General features: G+C 41.5%; 1 protein-coding gene across 4 annotated transcripts in view; it reads right to left on the bottom strand.

Moving 5' to 3' along the window:
* Positions 1-24,782, bottom strand: part of Znf609 (zinc finger protein 609) — a 154,147-nt gene that overhangs the window by 58,163 nt on the left and 71,202 nt on the right. The window contains exon 1 of one of the 4 annotated variants that reach the window (XM_052712647.1): positions 2,880-2,968. The exons of the other annotated variants lie outside the window; for them this stretch is intronic. Coding sequence (XP_052568607.1) covers positions 2,880-2,953 — 74 coding nt within the window. The 5' untranslated portion in view covers positions 2,954-2,968. Of the gene's footprint in view, positions 1-2,879; positions 2,969-24,782 lie in introns of those variants that run through there. 4 annotated transcript variants of the gene reach the window in all.

A 24,782-nucleotide genomic window follows, 5' to 3' on the forward strand; every position in this document is an offset into this window, starting at 1 on the left:
GGAACAGAGCCAGAAAAAGCCATGTTTCTAGCACTTCTGAGAAAACCATGGCTGCTGTTTGTCAAATTAAAATGCAAAGCAGCTCATTCCAATGTCACTAGGAACTGTCAGAAAGGGATTATGGTTCCCACCCCAAGGATGCAGGTCAGCTACACAATACCCATCTTTCAGCACTGAGGAGGAGGAGAAAGATTAGGCCTGCTTCCAAATAGCAGGCCTGCCTGCTTGTTACCGTGGTAACCTCCTTTCCCCGAGCTGCTCTCATTTGTCTCTCTCTGCCTGACCTTCATGTTGCTCTGACAGTATCTGAGGAGGAAAAGGTGCCTGCCTGCCAGCTAAGCACTCAAACTGAGGGCACTGAGCAAGAACAAGAGGCACTCAAGTCCCTCTCATTCTAGACTTTAAACTGTGACCTTGCAGTGATTAGAGTTCTGAAAGAGATTTCTGGTGGCTCTTGTCATTCCATCCTTCCTCCCTGCTCTCAGGGACACCTCACTTCTCTGATATATCCTTTTAGTGTGAAGAATCTGAGTCAGAGTCAAGTGGGAGGGTGACAAGCCACAGAGAAGAGGAAAAACAAGACATGACAAGCTGAAGACTAGAGATAATAAAATATTAACTCAGAGCTGCCTGAGACACAGCAGCATTGTAGGTAAGTGCCTCCTCTCTTCACTACTCATGCTATGTGTACTGTCAGGAGAGACAGGAGGATCCCAAACCTCAGAGTTTTTCAAGACCTGGATATAAAGTGTTTGATCATTGATCAAACAATTACTGAGTTCTTTCCCTGGAAAGCTTTCATATCATGCACTGGAAGAGACCAGTAAATATACATAAATTAAAACTACCAGAGCTAGGCATTTGTCTTACCACTGTGATTCCAGGCTGATGCAGGAGGACTGTGAATTCCAAGTCAGCTGGGACTATATATTAAATCACTCAAACCCCCTAAACAAAGAGAGAGAGAGAGAGAGAGAGAGAGAGAGAGAGAGAGAGAGAGACAGACAGACAGACAGACAGACAGACAGACAGGATAAGGAACCTATGGGAGCTACATAAGACAGCCAGGGATGGTAGCTCTGAAGAAGCAGGATTTAAACTGAGACCCAAGATGAGGAAGTGCCAGTCACACGAAGAACCACAGGGCAGACAATAAGCAGAGAGAACAGTATACACGAACCTCTAAGACAGGAAAGAACTTAGCCTGTGTGGAAGGTCCACATTCCACTTCCTATTAGACACACCCAGGGTAAAATGTGTCTGCTGGCTCTCAGGAGGCGCAGAGAATGGGCAACATTAAAACAATTAGCCAAAATGGACATGGTGGCTGGCCTCCGTAATTTTAGTGCTTGGGAGGCTAAGGAAGGAGGACTACAAGTTCCAAGCTGGTTGAGTTATCTTATGTGACCGCATCTCAAAAAAAGAAAAAAAAGAGCAAGATGGCTTAGTGGGTAAAGGTACTCAGCACCAAGCCTGAGTTGAATGACCTGAGCTGAAATCCAGGGAAGGAGAGAACCAGCTCATTCAAGCTGTCATCAGACCTCTACACATGCACATGTATCCACACACATATTTACAAACAAACAAATGTCATAAAACCAACAATGCAGCTAATCAAATGTTATTCATTGATTTCAAGTGGCTTATTATTTTTCAACCATAAAAATACTATGATGGGGGCTGGAGAGATGGCTCAGAGGTTAAGAACACTGGCTGTTCTTCCAGAGGTCCTGAGTTCAATTCCCAGCAACCACATGGTGGCTCACAACCATCTGTAATGAGATCTGGCTCCCTCTTCTGGCCTGCAGGGATACATGCAAAACAGAATACTGTATACATAATAAATAAATAAATCTTTTTTTAAAAAAATACTGTGATGGGTATACAGTTTATCCAAGTTTTTAGGAAAATTTGAGCTACTACAATACTAGTGTGATGGTTTGAAAGAAAATGACCCCCAAAGGAAATGGCACTATTAGGAGGTATGGCCTTGTTGGAGGAAGCATGTCACTGTAGGGGCAGGCTTTGAGGTCTCTTGCTAAAGCTTCCCTCAGAGTGACAGTCAGTCGACTTGCTGTTGTCTCTGAGTCAAGATGTAAGATTCTCAGCTCCAGCATCACATCTGCCTGTGTGCCGCCATGCTCCCCTCCATAATGATAATGAACTGAACCTCTGAAACTGTAAGCGAGCCCTCTCAATTACATTTTTTCATTTATAAGAGTCGCTGTGGTCATGATGTCTCTTCACAGCAATACAAACCCTAACTAAGACAACTAGGGTCAATTTTCTACTGACTGCCATTCCACACAAGGGCTGGGAGACGGCTCAGTGGATAAAGGGCTAGCTGTATAAGCATGATGACCTCAGTCTGGATCCCTAGAAGCCATGTCAAAGCCGGACAGGGTTGGGTAAGGCTGTAAAGTAAGCACATCTCTCTAGATGATGGCTGAAATAGGAGAATTGAGGGAAGCTAGCCTAGTGTCCACAGTGGAAAACCAGCAGAGATCCATCCAGTCTCAAGCGAAGTGGAAGATGGGGGCTGACATCTGAGGCTGCCTCTGATCTCCACATCTCCACACCCTGAGAGAGAGAGAGTCAGAGTCCTTTCTCTGAGCCTCTCACAAACAGTGCCTTTGTTCCCTCCACTGACAAAAATGTCAAGCTGTCTTGAGTTATTTAAAGAGAGAACTGGCTCTGTCCCTCTGAGACGCCCCTCATAAGATTTACTTGGCTTTTACAGGAGAGAGAAGAGGGTTAATAACTTGCATTACTTCCCTTTAGCTGGCAGACCTAATCCCATCACATCTTTCTCCAAACCTATGTATTTTGGAGTTTGTCTGGCTGTCACATGGAAACTGACATTGACAAGTATGGCTTACCTTCGCTGAAGCAGGTCTACAATGGTTCTGGACTCATTTCCTAGGCTGACAGTATCCCAAACAGACACATGCATACATGGAGACTGGTCTGTCTGATACGGCCTGAGGAGGTCATATGCACGACCTGTGTCAAAACAGACACATGCACACATGGAGACTGGTCTGTCTGACACAGTCTGAGGAGGTCATATACATGACCTGTGTCACTTCATAGATAATATTCAGTTAAGGCTCTAAAATGTACATATTGAGCAGAGTCAGAGTCCCTGCAAAGTCAGACCAATGAAAGTCCAGAATTCTTTGCACACAAGTAGATTGATCCTTTCTCCCAACTTCCTTTTCTGAGGCAGGATCATGCTGGGCAGCCCTGGCTGGCCTGGCGTTCTCAGCAATCCTCCTATCACGGTGTTCCTTCCGAGTGTTGGGATTGTAGGTGTGAGCCATCATGCCTGGCAGGAGTTGTTTTTGTTTTGTTCTAAAGACAGGGTTTCTCTGTGTATCCTTGGCTGTCCTGGAACTCACTCTATAGTCCAAGCTGGGCTCAAACTCACAGATCCACCTGCCTCTGCCTGCTGGGCAATGCTGGGATTAAATGTACACCACCACCACCACCACCACCACCACCACCACCACCACCACCACCACCACCACCACCACCAGTTGAGTTTGGTATTTCTAAACAGCAAGTAGCTGGCAGTCAGGAAGGGGTTAAGTTTATAGGTTAAATGGGGCCATATGTAGTGTTTTTGTTCCCTCTCCATTTTCTCCTGAGATCAGCCCAAACTTAGCCCTTCCATTTTCTAGCAAACTAGAAATATGCCACAGCTTACTCTGTTTTTATGTTTTTCATTTTTTTTAAAAAAATTGGCACAGGGCCTGCTAAGTTGCCCAGGCTGGCCTTGAACTTGTGACATTCCTACTTTGGCTTCCAGAATAACTAGGATAACAGGCTTGCACCATGAGGCCTGACAGACCACACCTAATCTTACACCAGCACCACTAGTCTCAGTTCTCACTGTCACTTGTCTGTGACACTAACTGTGAATATCATCAAGAGCTTTCTGAAAGGCTAGCTTTTCTTGCCAAATCCCTACAGTGTATCAGGGTATGAGTCTATTTTCAGTATGAAATTTTAAAAACCAGTTTATTTATAAATTTAATCCTACAGAAAGGAAAATCTCACATAAAACTATGCTCTTGAACTGTAACATTTTAGAAAAGAGTAGAGGGAATGGATATGATCGATCTAAGAGAAACTAAGCTGGGTACAGTGGTGCATGTCTTTAATCCCAGCACTCGGGAGACAGGTGGATCTCTGTGAGTTTGAGACTAGCCTGGTCTACATAGGGAATTCCAAGACAGCCAAAGCTACATAGAGAGACCCTGCCTCGAAAAACAAAACAAGGTGAAAAGAACAGAAACTTTAGAGGCTGCTCTGCCAGAGGACCAGGGTTCAATTCTCAGCATCCACACGGCAGCACACAACTGTCTATAAACTCCAGTTCCAAAGGAGCTGTCACCCTCACACAGACATGCCAGGCAAAACACCAATGCACATAAAATAAAAATAAATAATAATTTTAAAAAATTAAATGAAAAATATAAAAAACATTTAGTACTGTTGCGTGGGACGTAAGTCAGCTATCAGCACCAAATTCAGGCTAAGAACAGGTCAGGTGTTGGGATGAAATAACTTTGATGTTTTTGACACAGTCTTACTACATACATACCCCTGGCTGACCTGGAACTCTCAGCAATCCTCTTGCCTAAGTGTTGAGATTACAAGCATGTGCTACCATGCTGAGAAAGAGCTGGATATTTAGAGGCCCTGAGTGAGCTCAGTGGTAAAGGAATTGCTGCCAAGCCTGATGACCTGAGTTTGCTTCCCAGAACCCACATGGGAGAAGGAAAAAGCTGATTCTTGCTCTCTTTCCCTTAATTTCTTATCCAGCATTTAAGGCCTACTCTCTCTCTCTCTCTCTCTCTCTCTCTCACACACACACACACACACACTCACTCAACATTTTTTTAAAAAACTTTTTTGTTTTAAAGATTTATTTATTTATTATGTATACAGTGTTCTGTCTGCATGTGTGCCTGTACATCAGAAGAGGGCGCCAGATCTCATTATAGATGGTTGTGAGCCACCATGTGCTTGCTGGGAATTGAACTTAGGGCCTCTGAAAGAGAAGCCAGTGCTCTTAACCTCTAAGCCATCTCTCCAGCCCCAAGGACTAATCTCTAATGGCTAAGCCATCTCTCCAAGCCCTGCCTTGATTTCTTTATGAGATTAATAAAATATTAGTACTATATTCTCTGTAAACTTTACTGATTGGTGATTAACTGATTGATTATGATATTAGGGAGTAAACTTCAGTCTTTATGTATGTCCGTTACATCCCTAGTTCTGTTCTTAATATTTATTTTGAGATTAGATTTAGTAAATTACTTAGGACAGCCTTGAACTCAATCTGCAACCCTCAAAAAACCAAACAAACAAAACAAAAACAAAAAATTCTCAATCCTCCTGCCTCAGCCTCCTTAATTGCTGGGGTTACAGTCTTGAGACATTGAGAACAGTTTAACATTGTATTAAATTCTAATCTTGCTAAATTCAAACTGGTATGAGTGTCAGGGGACAGCTCTCCTCAACAGCAGTTCTATTAACTTGGGCTTTATTACAAGTGCATCCATTAAAATAATAGCTTCTACATTCAGGCAAGTATTTTTAGTATAAAAAACAAAACACTGAGAATGAGAAGCCCTTTTGAAATGATATGAGTAAGATAAGGGCAGTAAGTAATCAGCATCTTTGGACTAAGATCAGGCTTAATAGTCCAAGCATGATATGTGCCGAATGAACACATATTTGAGCTCTAGAAAGAGATTATTGTATTTTTAATATAATAAATATTCAAATAGTTAAGATGCATTTATTCAGACAATGAGATAGTATCTTATGGTGATATTTTATTTGTGCTGAAATGTGATTTTATTTGTATGTTAATAAAGTTGCTTGGAGATCAGAGCTAAGAGCAAGCCATTTAGCAGAAGTCCGGTGGTGGCACACACCCTTAATCCGATCACATGGCAGGCAGAGTCTCTATGTGTTCAAGGACACAGCCAATCGGTGACCCTTTAATCTCAGTAGGAACCATAGAAACCTGGAGGTCTGTATAGACAGGCACTGACGAGGAAGTCATGTGGTTGGGTTTAGAGACAATGAGAAGGCAGAACAGAAAGGCAATAAAAAGACAGGACACAGGAAGAAGGTCTCTCTCTTAGGGGAACAACACAGCAAGTGGTAACATAAGGTGGTCCTAGCTCTTGGCTACTGCTCCATCTCTGGGCTGTTAACTCTTTATTTGGCTCTGTGTTTCTTATTTAATAAGACCGTTTAGAATTACATCTACATTACATCTACAGTATCTTTCAACCTATGAATACTAAGATGGTTTATTTTTAAATGATTTTTATATTTCTAGTATTCACAGCCTTGTTCTAAAGATCTCCTCCTCTTTGGTTTTAATTAATAGGTCTTATTCAGGTCTTGAAAGAGATTCTATGATTTCTAGCCACCAAACTGGATTGGTTTGAGTAAATAAAAGTAAAAGTGAGGTAGGAGCTGATGCAGAGGCTATGGAGTAGTGCGCTTACTGGCTTGCTCAGTCTGGACACCCCCCCCCCCCTTTAAAGTCTTTTAAGACAGGGTTTCTTTGTAGCCCTGGCTGTCCTTGAACTCTGACTCCCAAGTGCTGGGTTTAAAGGTGTGTGCCACTGCCATCTGGCTCAGTCTGATTTCTTATAGCACCCAGGACCACCTTCCAGGCATGGTACCACCACAATGGTGGACCCTCTCACATTAATCACTGATTACAAAAATACCCTACAGACTTGCCTATAGGCCAATCGTATGGAGGCATTTTCTCAACTGAGAGTCCTCTTCCCAAGTGGCTCCAGCTTGTGTTAAGTTGACATAAAACTAGCTAGTGGAAGTATGTAACAGCATAGGTGCTCACATTGTCATTAACCATACTCTTGGTCATATTTAAGAAAGTACTTTGTACCCATCATAATGGAAAAAAATTAAGTTGATAATACCAAATAATTGGTGAAGCAGTATAGGACATATTTCACAATTCAAAACTAAGAAAAAATGAAAATAAGTTATCTTCCTTGACCTCAGGACACTGAAATGTTCAGACAAGGCTGATTGCAACAACTGAGGGTGGAAGATGAACTTATTTCCTTCAACTGCTCTAAACAAAGAAACACTTCTTATAATTCCACTATCCTCTATTCTGCACACTGCCTCCTAAAATACTGAATAAACAGCAAAGTATTTTCCTTCTGGTATCCTTTCTAGAAAACAATAGGAAGTGATAACTCATAGAGGGAAAAAGTCAAAAAGGAAAGAAAATATCATCTTGAAGAAAAACATTATTCTGGAACTGACAGAAGTCAGACCTTGCACAATGTTACAAATGCTTTTTTGCCTACAACATATTTTTGGGGGCTAAGAAGAGCCTTAAAGTGGGATGTAGCTGAGGATGACCTTGAACATTTAATCCTCCTGCTTCAGTTTCCCAAGTGCTGCCCTGTTTTATGTGGTGTTTGGCAAGGAATCCAGAGTTGTTTGTATGCTAGGCAAACACTCGACCAACTGAGCCACAACTCCAGCCCTCTGTTAACAACATATGGAAAGGATAAAATTAAAGACAACTAATATAAAAAATTTAAGTTGTAGGTCAAACCAAGATGAGAATTTTGTTTATAAGACACCCCCCCAATTTACCTCCCATAATCCCTTTCTCTTTCTTTCTTTTCTTTTCCTTTCCTTTTCACCCCCCCCCCCCCCACTGGGTTTCTTGAAAAGTACACACTCGAAAAGTGATAGTGCACACTTTTAATCCCAGCACTTGGGAGGATGAGCCAGGTGGATCTCTGTGAGTTCGAGGCTAACCTGGTCTACAGAGCGAGATCCAGGACAGGCACCAAAACTACGCAGAAAAACCCTGTCTCGAAAAACAAAAAACAAAAAAAAAACCAAAAAAAAAAAGAACCTGTTGATACAATTCCTGTGCTTTCTCATCATAGCATTAATTCAATGACTTTGAAAATAAAAAACACAAGCCAGGCTTGATGGAGTAGGTCTTTAATGCCAGCTACTTGGGGAGCTGAGGCAAGGAGATTACAAGTTCTGGGCCACTGGATAAGACTGTTTAAAACTAAAAAGCAACAGGAGAAAAGTGGGTACAGTGGGGCAGGGGTGTATGTAACTCAGCACTTGGGAAGGAGGAACAGCCATACAGTTGCAATGGAGGCCACCCTAGGCTCCACGACCCTGATTTGGAGGGGGGTGTCTAGCTAAAACCTTCTTTTTGATTAGACAGAAAAGGGGAAGTGCTGGGGGACGTCTTTCTGTACACTGTGAATGTATGTTGTTCCAATATATCATTGGTTAATAAATAAGCTACATTGGCCTATGGCAAGGCAGCTTAGAGGCAGGCGGGAAATCCAGCAGAGATACGGAGAGAAGAAAGGACAGGAGAGAGAGATGCCAGCTGCTGCCAAAGGAGCAGCAAGATGCCAGTAGAACTGTAATGCCACGGCTACGTGGCAACATATAGATTAACAGAAATAGGCTAAGTTATAAGAGCTAGTTAGCAAAAAGCCTGCCATAGGCCATGCAATTGGTAATTAATATTAAGCCTCTGAATGATTATTTTATAAGTGGTTGAGGGACCTCAGGGCTGGGTGGGACTGGAGAAATTTTCTAGTTACATTGATTCAAAACAAAAGAAAAACAAACAAAAAAATCCTAGAGCCCAATATAGTACTATACACGTTTAATCCCAGCCCTCATGAGGCAGGCAGGTGGATTTCTGAGTTCCGAGGCCAGTCTGGTGTACAGAGTGAGTTCCAGGACAGCCAGAGCTACACAAGAGAGATCTTGCCTTGCAAAACAAACAAACAAAACCCAAAAAACAAAACACCAAGTGAAAAAGAGAACTGGAATACAGCTCAGTGGTGGAGTCCTTGCCTAGTACGTGCAAAGCTATACGGTCAATCCTTAATACTTGTGGAGGAGGATCCACAACAGCGAAATACTAAAATTTAATAACAGGTCAGTATTACTGAATTTGCCTTTTGTCTTTAGCCTCCAATAGGACTCTATATGTCACTGCCATTGCTATGTGCATAAATAAAGGGTAGACTAGAAGGAAAACAGTCTGTACAAAGGCTGTAAGAGAAGGATATCTTGAGTATTTCATGAATATTAAAGAAGCCAGTACCAGGCGGTGGTGGCGCACGCCTTTAATCCCAGCGCAGAGAGGCAGAGCCAGGCAGATTTCTGTGAGTTTGAGGCCAGCCTGGTCTACAGAGCGAGTTCCAGGACAGACTCCAAAGCTACACAGAGAAACCTTGTCTTGAAAAACCAAAAAATAAAATAAAATTTATTTTAATAAGAAGCCAGTATGTTAGGAAGAGAGAGAATATTTAGATCAGAATGGGCACAGAGCTTAGATGACCCAAGTAACTAAAAGACTGCTTTCTTTCCTGAATAATACAGGAACCTATAACTACAGGGTTTTAAGCAGAAAGATGACATACATAACCTATTATTTTACAAAGATTATTATGGCCAGGTGGTGGTGGTGGCGGCGGCGGCGGCGGCGGCGGCGGCGGCGGCAGCGGCGCATGCCTTTGATTCCAGCACTTGGGAGGCAGAGACAGGTGGATCTCTGTGAGTTCCAGGCCAGCTTGGTCTACAGAGAGAGTTCCAAGATAGCCAGGACCATACTAAGAAACCCTGTCTTGAAAAACCAGAAAGAAAAAAAAAAGATTATTGTGGTAGCTATACTGAAAAAGGCTCTAGAGCACTAAACACAGGGAAAGTAAGGGCTGTTGCAATAGTTCAGAAGAGGTTAAACAGTGGTTTAGACCTGGAAGTAGCAGTGGAGATACTGAGGTCAGGCTAGATTCAAAAATATATTAAACACTGGTCAGTAGGCTTTGCTGGTGGAATGGATGGGGACACTATGAATATAATCCTGCAGCCCATGTTGTTAGAAAAATGGACTGAGGAAAGACTGGGTTTGAGACGATCAGGAGTCTGGCTTTGTATACATTATGTTTGAAATGCCTATCATATATCTAAGTGAAAATGTCAAGTAGGCAGATGAATGTATAAGATATAGTAACTTTCAAGCTGTCAGCACATAAATGAGAGCAGAGAAGATAAAGACTGTGTGACTGCACCTGAGAACTGAGCTCTGGGGCAAGTACATCAATGCTGAGAAGCTGGAGAGCTTAAAAGTGAGCTACAAAGGAGACTGAGTTGAAGCACATATTAAGGTAAGAAAAAAATTAGAACATGGTATTCTGGTAGCAACACAAAGAAGTACATATAGAGGAATCAAACCTACTGAAAGGTCAAGTATGATGAGGATTAAAAATGCCAAGAACCATAAAGAAAGTGAAAAGACAACCAGGAATCAAATTTTTGAAATTCATAAATCTGATAAAGAACATTTATTCAAAACACACAATGAACTCATATAATTCAACAATAAAAATATAAACCAAATAAAACTGGGCACAAGCTCTAAATAGGTATTTTTCCAAAGAAGAAATATAAACAGGTATTAAACATCTAAAATGCTCAAAATGCTAAAGCCTAATCAAAATCACTCTAATGAAATTCCACTTCAAAGCATTAGGATGATTATTAGTTAAAAGATGGTGTTGAGGAATATTTTTTAACTATGCAAAGATATGCTGCATTTGTTTGTGTTGCCAAATATTTGTTTAACTATGTAAAGATGTGTTGCTGTTTTACCTTGCCTGCCTAAGGCACCTGATTAGTTTAACAAAAAGCTGAATGGCCAATAGTGAGGGAGGAGGTACAGACAGGACTTCTGGGCAGAGAGAGTAAGTGTAGGAAGAGTAATTTAGGCTTGGGTAAGAAGAAAGAAAAAGAGATGCCAGGGGCCAGGACATACAGAATGAAAGAAAGGTAAAAAGCCCTGAGGCAAAATGTAGATGAATAGAAACATGTTAAATTAAATTAAAAGAGCTGGTGGGACAAGCCTAAGCTAAGGCCGAGCATTCATAATTAATGTCTCCCTGTCTTTATCTGGGAGCTGGTTGGTGACCCAAAAAAATTCCAACTACAAGATGGAGAGTAACAAATGTTGCTAAGGATACGGAGAAACTGGCAGGTGTTCTAGTTTACTGTCTATTGCTGTGATAAAACATTATGACAAACATAACTTAGGAAAGGAAAGGATTTATGTGGCTTACACTTTCCGGTCAAAGTCTACCACTGAGGAAAGTCAATGCAGGAATCCAACGTAGCAAACTGAATCAGAAACTATTGAGAAACACTGCTGTTCATTTGCTCACTTGCAGACTCTTGCTTTGCTAGCCTCCTTAAATATCCCAGGGCCCCCTGTCCAGGAGTAGCACTGTGCAGAGTGGGCTGGGCCCCCACATAAACGAACAATCAAGACAATCCCTACTCGAAGACATGTCTACAAGCCAATCTGATCTAGATTCCTCAATCAAGGCTTTCCTCTCAACTGTAGGTTGTATCAAGTTGACAATTAAATTAACTAGGACAGTATACTTGGAAATTTCTGATGAGAATATAAAATGGTGCACCTCACAAAGTTAAAACCAATTACTTCCACCCTAAAGAATAGGCTTAGAAGCTGGGCGGTGGTGGCACAAGCCTTTAATCCCAGCACTCAGGTGGCAGAGGCAGGCGAATCTCTGTGAGTTCGAGGCCAGCCTGGGCTACAGAGTGAGTTCCAGGAAAGGCTCAAAGCTACACAGAGAAACCCTGTCTGGAGGGGGGGGGGTAGGGGGGAAGAATATGCTTAGGAGAATTAAAGACATATGGCCACACAAAAACTCATATATATTCAAAGCAGTATTATTTGTCATAATCAAAAAGTCTACAAAGTAATCAATAGATAAACCAAATATGGTATACTGATACAAAACATGAATCAAGCAATAAAAAGAAAACAGTACAGTCACCCTCTCCTTATCTGTGGGGGATTAGTTACAGCTTATTCATCTACTATAAAAATCCAAAGATACTTAAGTCTTCATATAAAACAGTTTAGTGTGTGTGCGTGTGCGTGCGTGCGTGTGTGTGTGCGTGTGTGTGTGTGTGTGTGTGTGTGTGTGTGTGTGTGTAGGTGTACACATATCCTCCCTTGTACCATTTTTTATTTAAAACAGAGTCTCATTGTAGCCCTGGCAGGCCCAAAACTCACTATATAGACCAGGCTGGACTCGAACTTGCAGCAATCTTCCTGCCCTGGGGTTACAAGTGTGCCACCATGCCTGGATCTTCCTGTCTACTTCAGCTCACTAGTACGCTCAAACATGGTGCTTACATCACTTCACATGCATGAATACAGCAGGAGGACCTAGTACATGACCATTCAAATCTTTCGTGTGTTTTTCATTTCTGAAGTTCCTACCCCAAATATTTTTGAACTTTGAGTGGTTGGATCCACAGACATGAAACCCACAAACATGGAGATCTGAATGTGCTGATAAAGGCTTTCATGTGGATGAACCATTAAGAACATTGGGTGCTAAAAGTCAGACATACAGGCACATATGTGTAATCTAGCATTCTGGAGTCAAGTCTGAAAAATGGAATTTTCAGACCAGGAGCTGGAGAAAAGTAATGATGAGCATAAAGTGGGAAATGAGCATTAAACTCCAGTCCTTTGAAAGAGTTGTACACATTCTTTACTCCTGGGTCATCTCTCTAGTCCCCAAAACAAGGAGAAATTACAGTTCTAAATTAATAAGAACAGATAGAGTTCATTGCCAGTAGACAAGAGATAGGAAAATGTACTCTTCAGGCATAAATACAAAGGCATAAGGGAGTTGATTTGAATACACGTGAAGATACATGAAAGATAACTCCATAGTTGTATACATTTTCTATTGCCACTCAAACATATTACCAAAAGTCTAGTGGCATTAATAAATTTATTAAGCTTAGAAGTCTGAAAAGGTGCTGGGAATGTGGCTCACTTAATAGGTAGTTGCTTAGCATGCCTGAAAATCCCAATACTTGAGAAGTGGAGGTAGAGGGATCGGAAGTTCATAGTTCTCCTCAGCTGCACAGTTAGTTGGAGGACTACAGAATACCCTGTGACAAACAAAAGCCAGCCTGGTCTACAGAGTGAGTTCCAGGATAGACAGGGAGAAGAAATCTTGTTTTGAAAAACAAAAACAAACAAAGATTATTTTTAAATCGGGTGTGGTAGTGAACAGCTTTAATCCGAGCAGGCGAGGAGGATCTCTATAAGTGGACTAAACAGAGTTCCAGGCCAGTCTGGACTACACAACAATACCCTGTCTGAAAAAAACCAAAGCAAAAGATTTGTTTTTATTTTATATGTATGAGTGTTTTGCCTTTATGTATGTTTGTGTATCACATGTGTGCCTAGTGTCCCAAGTGTCCAGAAGAGGGCATTACAATCCCTGGAACTAGAGTTACAGACAGTTGTTAGATGTTATATGGGTGCTGGGATTTGAACCTGGGTCTTCTGGTACAACAGCCAGTGCTCTGAAGCACTGAGTCATCTTTCTAGCCCAAGAATCTGTTTTCTTGCTTGTCCAGTTTCAAGAAATAATCTGTTTTCTCTCTTAATTGTGTGTGTGTGTGTGTGTGTGTGTGTGTGTGTGTGTATGTGTGATTGTGAAATCAGCTGAGTTACATTCCCCAACTCTTAACTATAGATTTTTTTATGTTTTATTTTTTGGTTTTTCAAGACAGGGTTTCTCTGTCTAACAGTACTGACTGTCCTGGAACTCAGGTTGTAGACCAGGCTGGCCTCAACTCACTGCCTCTGCCTCCCAAGTGCTGGGATTAAAGGTGTGCGCCACCACCACCCGGCAACTATAGATTTTTATTTTCCACAGAAACCCTTGAATTTGGTTTTGACTCTTCTGCATGTTGAAAATGTCATTCATGTTGTTTCCAGGTATGGTGGTTTGAAAAAAAAAACAGCCCCAAAGGGAATGGCATTATTAGGAGGTGTGGCCTTGTTGGAGGAAATGTCACTGTAGAGGTGGGCTTTGAGGACTCAGACATGCTCAAGCCACGACCAGTGTTTCAGTTCACTTCCTGTTGCCTGCAAGATGTAGAACTCTCAGCTACCTCTCCAGCACCATGTCTGCCTGCACGCTGCCATGTTCCACCATGATGACAATGGACTGAACCTCTGAACTTGTAAGCCAGCCACCACAATTAAATGATTTCCTTTATAAGAGTTGTTGTGGTCATGGTGTTTCTTCACAGCAACAGAAACCCTAACTAAGACATTACATAAAAATGAAAGGCACTTTCTATATCACCAACTGCAACAAGTCAAGCAGGAATCATTTCTATAAACTGTGCTGCCAAATACAAGCCCCATTAGTGAACAGCACACAGAGGGATAGGGGTTGGTTTAATAAAATGATTAGCGTGTCAAGAGAACTCCAACTCTGCAAGCTGCTGCTTTTAGGGAAATTCATTTACTGTAGCCCTGGGTGCCTCCCTCTCCTTGCTTCAAAATCAGATGTTCACCCATCCCTAGCAGTACAATGAAGACCTCAGAGACAGGGCACTGCCAGTAGACAGCAAAGGCTGCAACTCGTTGGAATTGCACCAGCAACTGCTAAGCAATTAGTGAAAGAGAGAGAGACAGTATTAGGGCAAAGAGGAAAGGACCATGCAACCATGTGGGAAATTTTCATCTTCGACCTGATGAGAACAGCTTGTTTACAGCAGCTGCACAAAGCAGCAAAATCGTGCACTTGAACTCCCAGGCAACTTCCAAGGTGGCAGCAGTGACACAGTCTAGCTTTCCTCTTGCATACAGTTTTTATCTCCCATATTCTTCCCTATGGCCACCAGTAAGGTGAGAAAGGAAGAAAATCACAGATTTAGCTTTTGGGTCCCTTGATTTAGCTTTTGGGTCCCTTGGGCAGAGTCTGTGCTTGCACAATACTGGGATATGAACATCCATAAATACTAAATACTAAGATCAGTGATTCATCAAAAGCATGCAAGTACTGGGCCTAGGAAGTGGTGAGACAGGACCTCTATTATTTAACTTCTGCAGGTTCCTTTTCCAAGTTATATCCTTATTATATCATAGACAAGAAAAGTAGTAAGATTAAAAAAATGACAATGAAATCCTGAGAAAGTCAATTCTCAAATGTGACCTTGGGTGCCAAAAAATTAGCATGAAAGAAACACAAGAGCTAAAACATTAAATGTCACCTCCTTAGTCAACAGGGGACTTGAAATAGTATCAGTAAACACTGGTGGTCTTTTGCGAGGACAGAGGATAGAAACTGATGAACTCTTTCTTAGTCACAAGTCCCTAAGGATAATTAATGTTCAGGTACCCTCATTTCCTCACATTCACCATTAAGTCACAAACCCAGAAAATTCTGGATTCTCTATAATAACCTTGAATTAAATACAGTCTGCTTGGACCAGGTATGGTAGTGCATGCCTGTAATCCCAGCACTCAGGACCCCTGTGGGTTCTAGGCCAGCTTGGGTCATATGAGACTATCTCAAAAAAACCCAATGTCTCCAATAATAATAAATTTAATAGTCATTTTATGTATGGGTTACTCTAAAACCCCAGCACAGTGCTGTCTAGAACACAGTGAGACAATATACACAGACAAAATTAAATGCCAAACAGACAAGCCTAAAAGATAAAAAGCCAGGGAAAAATTGGGCAGGGGTTGAGGGGAAGAAATCTCAGCAAAATATATCAAGAACAAAAGGCTGAAGGGATAAGGCCTTGATAGAACTGCACACAGGAGTGTTCTCACCTCTGGGAATCTTTTTCCTGAATATTTACATTACAAATTATACACCCAGGGTTGGAGAGATGTTTCAGCTGTTAAAGGCTAAACTCACAATCAAAACAAGTCATACACCCACATTAGCTTTTTTTTTTTTTGTTTTGGTTTGTTTTTTTCTAGACAGGGTTTCTCTGTGTAGTTTTGGTGCCTGGCCTGGATCTCACTCTGTAGACCAGGCTGGCTTTGAACTCACAAAGCCTGGTTCTGCCTTCCGAGTGCTAGGAGTAAAGGCATGTGCCACCACCGCCCGGCTTCCATTAGCTTTTTATGACCTCACCTCTATTTTACTTTCTACACAACATTTGTCATTTTCTAACATTCCATGCAACTGTTAAAATTTTATTGCATTTATTTATTTAGAGAGTGTGTGTAGAGGTCAACTTGTAGGCATTAGGTCTGTTCCAGGGACTGAACTCAGGTCTTTAGGCTAAGCCATAAGTGCCTTTATCCACTGAGCCATCTCTCTAGCCTCATCTAATTTGTTTTATACCAAATTACATATTTATTTTTTTCACCTCTCACTCCCAGGATGGGATATATGCTCAATGATTCTTGGCTGAAGTCAGGCCTGTCATGTCCATGAGGATTCTTTCAGCAAATTAGAAAAGTCTTCATTCTACCAGGTTGCAACTCCAAACTAATAGGCAGTTAATTAGAAAAGCATGACCTGTGTTACAGCTTCCTTTACCTCTTAGCTCATGATACAAGACATAATTGAACAACCATTAGGTAACAGTCTTGAAAGCATTCATAGCACCTAGAATAGTACCAACATATGGCAGGCGGTGATAGGTACCTGTAGAATGAGAGTGAAATTAGAGGGAAGGGTGATGACTATGTATTAAAGGAGCAGTCAGAAAACCAGACCTACTAAAATCTAAGAGTTTCACTGGCTTTTGTCTAAACACCAGTAGTCTAGTGGGAAGTCCATGGAATACTTTTCACCAAATCCCCCCCCCACCCCCGGCCACACAGACACGGACACAGACATAAATATGCACGCACACATGCATGTTCTCTCTACATAGCTTGGCTGCCCTGGAACTGTAGATGTAGACCAGGCTGGCCTTGAATTCACAGCAGTGTCTCCTACATGCTGGGATTAAAGGTGTGCACCACTATCCCCAGCTCATCAAATCATTTAAATAAGTGGTGCAAACAATCCTGCAGAATAGTAAGTTATCATCCAAGCTTTCCATCATTTCAATACTTTTGGAGTATGCCTTCACAGATCTGCCTTCTCCTACTTCATTCTTATCTAGCCTAAATGTCACTTTCTCAAAAGGACATTTGCAACAAAAAAGCTAACATCCTTCGGCATTTCTGACCAAATAAAGACTCAACACCACAGATTTGAATCTTGTCTAGTTTCCTGGCTTAACCTTTGTCATTCAGCTTTCCCATCTGTAGAAGAGATAAAGCACCTAACTCATGGGGTTGCTGTTAAGTTATTATGGGAACACTGGAAGGGCAGTAACAGCTATTGTAATTACCCTGGGCCAGGTGTAAAGTAAATATGGTGGAACTATTTCTTCAGTCTAGGTCTAAGGTAATGAATTTACTTCTCTCAACTTTTCTCTGTGTTTAAAACTGTTCAAAAATAAGTGGGAGAGGAAGAAGAAATCTTATCAGTTAGTCTACAATGTTTGGAAAACTGTCTTGGTAAAGGTTTTAACTGACTATTAGTCTCTTTAAAAGAGGTACCAGTCTACATTAACCCTACTAAAAGAATAGATAATAAAAGGGGCTGGAGAGACTACTCAACTGTTCAGAGCACTCACTGGCTGCTATTCCAAGACTCGGGTTTGATTCCCAGTACCGACATAGGGGCTCACCACTGTTTACAGCTATGGTCGCAGGGGATCCAATGCCCTCTTCTGGCCTTGTACTGCATGCATGTGGTACACAGACATACATGCAGGCAAAACATTCATGCATATAAAATAAAAATTAAAGTATAAGGTGTTTAAAATATTTAGTTAAAATATATTGTTTACAAATATTTTTTCTTGGGCTGGATGGAGATGGCTCAATGGTTAAGAGATCTGGCTGCTCTTGCAAAGGACCCAGGTTTGATTCCCAGCACCCACCACCTATAACTCTAATTCCAGAATGCACATAATACATGGACCTACATATGAGCAAAACACTCACACATAAGATACATGTCTAAAAAAATCAACATAGATCTGTACATATTTTCTCACAACACTATTTAATCAGCTCCTTTCCATTCCTTTACTTCTTATGAATGTGCAGCAGAAGCTAATACACACTAGAGAATTCTGATTTTTCACTCTTTCTAAGAGAGTCAAATTTCCTGATGCTGAGCACCAAGGTCTTCTGTTCTGTCAGCTGCGTTAGGTTGCCTGCCTCTGAGTGTCACTAAGAGATAATACTCAAACCTGAAGTCGACTGCAGCCTCTAGCAGAATGGAATTCCATACCCCTAAGTTTTATACTCTGTGGGTGTCACCAGCTCTAAAAAGCAGTTCAGAATTAGTGTGCTGCAGTAAGGGTTATCCAGGGTAAAACTGGGAAACACCGTATCTCCTACTCTTCACTAGTGGTTGGAGAGCCTCCCCTTTTAAACTTTTCTCCATTTCTTTTGTGTGTGTGTGTGTGTGTGTGTGTGTGTGTGTGTGTGTGTGTGTGTGTATGTATGTTTGTTTCCTTTATTCACATTTAATTGTAAGTTGTGAATCAATTAAATAATTTCATTCTACTAAAATATTTTCAATGAACTAGACTGTCCAGGTGTAGCTAGAAGCCATGTGTGGTGGTTCACACTTATGATTCCAGCATCTGGGAAGTGGAGACAGGAAGAGAGCTTTAAGGTTAGCTTCCACTACATACAGAATTTGAAGCCAGCCTGGGCTATGTGAGAAACTGTCTCAAAAGGGGGCCGGGCGGTGGTGGCGCACGCCTTTAATCCCAGCACTCGGGAGGCAGAGCCAGGCGGATCTCTGTGAGTTCGAGGCCAGCCTGGGCTACCAAGTGAGTCCCAGGAAAGGCGCAAAGCTACACAGAGAAACCCTGTCTCGAAAAACCAAAAAAAAAAAAAAAAAAAAAAAAGAAAAGGGGAAGGAGGGTGTAGTGGGAGCGAGAGCAAGATTGCTAGGATTTGCTGTCTTGTCATCATGGCTACCTATCTGGAATACTTTATAATCAGACCTATTTTCAACTGCCCACCTACAATACAAACAACAAAGAACTTAGGGCTGAGGAGATGACTCAGGGGTTAAAACACTGGAGGTGCAGATGTGAGGACCTGCGCCAAGTATAGTAACAGGCATTTGTAATCCTGTATGTGCTCATAGGACAAGATAGGAGGTAGAGACTGGAATCCCTAGAACCTTGAAGGCTAGCTAACCTGGCATACAGAGTCAAACAAGGTGGAAGTGGAGGACCAACATGTGAGTTGTCTTGTCCTCTGACATTCACACATGCATGTTCAGGTGCACACATGAGCACATACACACCCCCCCCCCCAACCTTTTATTTCCAGTACTGTAGTAAAATCTAAGTGAGCCTTTACTATTAACTTCTCCTTTATAACAGTGGTCCCATAATTTTTTTTTCTTTCTTTCCGAGACAGGGGTTCTCTGTATAACAACCCTAGCTATGCTAGAACTCACTCTGTAGACCAGGCTAGCCTTGAACTCACAAAGATCCATCTGCCTCTGCCTCCAGAGTACTGGAATTAAAGGCGTGTGCCACCACCGCCTGGCTATGGTCCCATGGCTTTAAGAGACCAAAGAAGCAGTGATTCAACACGCACTGCACATAACACAAAATGACTTTTGTAATTACCTCCAGTTAATGCATCATACAGGCAGCTTCTCTAAAACACCGTCTCAGAGTCAGCAGGACAACCGCATAGTATGGGAATATGCATTTGCTCCCATACTAGTTTGGAATTATCTTCATAACCCTTTTTAAAAAATAGATTGCTACTCTCTCCTTTAGATAATTAGACATCAAAAGTAAGCTCACTTCTTAATTTGCTTAGTAAGTATTCTCTGTTCCTTTGGACACAGATACACAGAAAGACACATATCCAAACACACACTATCTGCTTGTGATATTAAGTTTTGCTAGGTTCTGCTTATAAATGTGAAACTCAAGTTACAGTTCAATTATGCTGTTTCTTAAATTACTGCAAATAATTTTTTGGTGACACACACCTTTAATTCAGCACTCAGGAAGCAGAGACAGGTGAATCCCTGAGTTCGAGGTCATCCTAGTCTACAGAGAGAGTTCCAGGATGACCAGGACCACACAGAGAAACCCTCTCTTGAAACCACCCCCTCACCACTACCACCAAATACTGCAAAGAGACAAAGCCTGGAAAAACAAAACAAACAATCAATAAAACTCCTACTTGTCTAACTTCATGAGTAAAATTTGAGAAATTAATCTATCTAAACTTTGCTCAGCCAGAACTCCAAAAATGGGTGAAGCTGTATTATAAGTGCTTTGGAGTAAAATCTGAGTCTCCAGTGGGTTTTACATTAATGCTGTCATCACATTAAACCATAGGGGCAGGCAAGCATGGTGCAGCTTTGGAATTACACAGACCTGGATGATAAATCAACTTTTGCCCCTTCTCTTGTTTTATGTTCTTGAAGATGTCAACGTTTCTAAACCAAGTCTCCTCAAATGTAAGTGTCAAGGTTGACCTGAAATCCCCAGCACACGACACCGAACGCAGCCTTTTCACTTCTGGAGCAGGACTTGGGTCCTCACGCTTGTGAAGCAAGTTCTTCATCCAATGAGCTATCTCCCTGTGTCAGCTCTGTTCTAAACCTTTTCTATGTGTCACTCTCACTCTAGATGGTATCTGGATAGGTCAGTACTATGGGAGCATCTAGGCTAAGGAACCAACTGATGCAAGGCCAGAAAAAGTGTCTCTGTGGATGGTGCATGAATGGTAACAGCAGAAAAGATCGATTAAATGAACAGTCATGGTTGGATATGGAGGACCTGTGGCCTTTGGTTACATTTTTGCTTTTCTTAATTTAGTGCTAGGGGTGCAGCTCAGCTGGTAGAATGCTAGCTTGCCATGCACAGAACCCTGGTTCAACCGCAAGCATAGCATAAACTGGGCATGGTAGGACGACAGGCTTGGAATCCTAGCGCTCAGGAGGTAAAAAACCAGAATTTTGATTAGTGAGTTCTACAGGACTTTTAAATAAAAGCATCAGTGACATCGGGCCTACACTCATTCTAAAGCTGCTGTTCTCCTGTTTAAGCTCACAGGTTCATATAAAACCAAGAAATCTTTCAAATTGCATGAAAAAAAAACACATTAAGTTTAATACTCAAAATGCATACTCTGTAGACTTCAGTCATCTCTGTCCTATTCCTTGTATCTCTAAACTAGTGAATTAAAAAGTCCTAAACTGAATATGGTGGTTCATGCTTATTAAGGGACTGAGACAGGAGGAACATTGTTTGAGCTTGACTACACAGTGAGATTCTACCTCAAAAGAAAAAACAAATTTCTTCTTTATAACCTTGCTGGAACTCACTCTGTAGCCCAGGTTGGCCTCGAACTCACAAAGATCCACGTGTCTCTGCCTCCCAAGTGCTGGGATTAAAGGCATGCGCCACCACCACCCGGCGCAGACAGTGCTCTTAACCACTGCACCATCACTTTAGCCTACCATCATCTCGTCTATTTTCACTCCTTTTTCCTATTTTCACTCCTTTTTCCTGGCAGCCCACTCAAAATCTTTTCCATCTCTGTTCTTTTCCTCCTCTCCTCCAAAAATGTGCATAATGTACACAGATGGACAGAAAATTTAAGAGACAACCTGCTGGAAAAAAGGGACTGAGTTTTCAATGTTAGGATTTAATAATGAGTATCGAAGCACAGTCTGATTTTAGAAGTAGAATATAAGGGTTTTCCCTATGTAAGAAAGGAACATGAACAAAAAATAAACTATTTAAATGGAACGGCATCTGATGCTACAGAGAGCCAAAGGATCCCCAGCTAAAAAGAAAGCCAAACAAAAGACCTGGAAGAGTAGAGGAAGGCTGAGTCTAAAGATAGACGGCTACTGAGCTCTAGGACAGCAGTGTAACAACCGTCTTGTGTAAGATCTGTTTCCAAGGCTTTAAATGCTCAGAGGCAGGACATCTCAAGTCCTGACTGGGCAATGATGCTCTCCTTTCTCTATGGCTTGGCCAATCTTTCTTATCCATTGCTTATTATGTCACTAGCCACTTTTAAACTCTAAAGTGCTCCCTCACCTCCATCCCTTGCTGACTAACCTAAAGGTTATTTTTAGCCTTCTATTTATCATGTCCAGCTCTTAAGTCTCACTACTGTCACCATTTCTTAAATTAAGATTTATTTTTATTATTTTTAAGTATGTATCTGTATGCGGGTATGTGCATGTGAGTGCAGGTACCCACAGAGGTCAGAGATAGGCTATCCCCCTGGAGCTTAGGCAGCTGAGCTATCTCTCTTGAGCTTCCTACCATCACCTTTTCAATCTATCTTTAAACCAAGGGATCTTGGTCTAAAATGAAAATTTTACAGATTTGAAGTCCCACATAAAAATAGTTCGGTCTCAGAGAATAAAAGTACGTGCTGAGCAATTCTAACAACCTAAGTTTGATTTCTGGAATGCATGTAAAAAGCCAGATGTAGCACCCATCTGTAAAGCACCACCTCAGTACTCCTGTGATGAGATGGCAGATCGAGACAGAACTGGCTGTGAGCTCACAGGCCAGCTGGTCTCAAGTATGAAGTCCAGCAGCAGAAGCAAGGGAGACGTTGCCTCATATAAGGTAGGAGAGAACCTACTCATAAGGTTGTCACCCACACAAAATAAATATAAAATAAAATTATATATATTATATATATAATAATGAAAAAGAATATAATGGGGAAAGCAATTTATAAGGATAGTCTGTCCTGCTAATCATCTAGGCTCTGGTCATTTTTTCACATTATAGCTAAAGATATCATATATGAAAATATTCCTTGGGGCTGGGGATGATAGGATGATTCCTCAGCTCAGCTGATAGGATGCTTGCCTAGCATACATGAAGTCCGAGTTAGATGACCACCACAACTAGGCTAGTGGTGCATGGCTGTAACCCCAGCACTTGGGAGGTGGAGACAAGATGATCAGAAATTCAAGGGCATCCTAGAATACATAGCAAGTTCAAGGTCAATTTGAGCTACATAAGAAGACTGTCTCAAACGGGAGAAAAAAGGTAGCTTAATAACTATTCTACTACAGTATCAGGTCTAACTTATCTAATGCTCTTGGTCCAAGTGTCAAAGCTGAATTACTCAAAACTAACACCTTCCCTTTCTCCCCCTTCCTTTTTCCCTTTAACACTCTTATCTGCTGAGCCACCTCTCCAACTCCCTGAAGTAACACCTTCCCTAGTTCCTTGCATCACTGATCTCATAACAAACAGTAGATATTTCTTTTCTTTTCTTTTTTTTTTTTTTTTAAGAGACAGGGTTTCTCTGTAGCTTTGCGCCTTTCCTGGAACTCACTCTGTAGCCCAGGCTGGTCTTGAACTCAGAGATCCACCAACCTCTGCCTCCCAAGTGCTGGGATTAAAGGCGTGCGCCACCACCGCCCAGCGTGAAAATAAATTTTTTAGGAGACAGAGTTACTATGTAGTTCTGGCTGGTGGAGAATTTGCTGTACTGATGTGGCTAGAGTTTTCCAGTCCTGCCTGGCCCACAGTCAGGACAAATCTCTCTCACCTGCCAGTCCCACAGCCACTGAGACTCAACTGAGTAAACACACAGAGACTTATATTGCTTACAAACTGTATGGCCGTGGCAGGCTTCTTGCTATCTGATTCTTCTATCTTAAATTAACCCATGTCTATTAGTCTATAAGTTGCCACATGGCTCGTGGCTTACCAGTATCTTTTACATGTTGCTTGTCATGGCGGCGGCGGCTGGCAACGTCTCTCTGCCTCAGCCTTCCACTTTCCACAATTCCTCTCTTCTTGTCCCGCCTATACTTCCTGCCTGGCTACTGGCCAATCAGCATTTTATTCATACAGAATGATATCCACAGCACTTCCCCTTTTCATTTTCTTCAAAAAGGAAGGTTTTAACTTTCACATAGTAAAATTACATGTAACAAAACAATTATCAAGCAAGAATTACAGTTACAATATTAAAGAAGATATCCTATCTATCTTATATTTGTGAGTCTAAGGTTTCATATCTAACTTATCTCTTATCATAACTAAGGAAATTATAACTATGTAGTCCTCAACTACACCAAAGACCTCAGAAGGATATACTATTACCTAATAAAAATAAAAACAGGAAGTGCACATTTTCGAGAGTCTTGCATACTGACAAGGCTTGCATTAAACACAGAGATCTGCCTGCCTTTGCCTCCCAAGTGCTGGGATTAAAGGCGTGTGCCACCACACCCAGAACTCTAAATTTGCTGGCCTCCAAACTTTCAAAAACCCAGCAAGCAAGGTTATCTTGTTTACCTTCTGCCATACCAAACCTACGTATGATTATTATGTAGTTATAGTCAACCACTTGATATTCAATTTCTACTATGCATGTACACAGAGGCTCCCAGAAAAATCAACAAGCCAAAAATCTATCAGGTATGTCCAATGTGTGGCCTATTGACTACATACATGCAGCCCAACACAAAACTGCAGACATACTTAAAACATTTTTTTTTGGTATAAATTTTGTTTGCAAGGTTCTAAAACATGAACTTTTCAGATCACAACCATGCCAAAATATGAAGAAGTTAGACATGCCTGATGGGTCATATGAAACCTATCCTTACTACTTGAACTAGAATAAGGTAGGTTTGGGGTTGGGGATTTAGCTCAGTGGTAGAGTGCTTGCCTAGCAAGTACAAGGCCCTGGGTTTCGGTCCTCAGCTCCAGGAAAAAAAAAAGTAGGTTTAACATCAACTCTGTGACTACATATGTAGAAAATCCTGAAAAATCTATAAAAACTTCTAAAA

Source organism: Peromyscus californicus, unplaced genomic scaffold (genome assembly GCF_007827085.1).
Source record: "Peromyscus californicus insignis strain IS unplaced genomic scaffold, ASM782708v3 Scaffold_11__1_contigs__length_118956290, whole genome shotgun sequence".
NCBI classification, from domain to species: domain Eukaryota; kingdom Metazoa; phylum Chordata; class Mammalia; order Rodentia; family Cricetidae; genus Peromyscus; species Peromyscus californicus.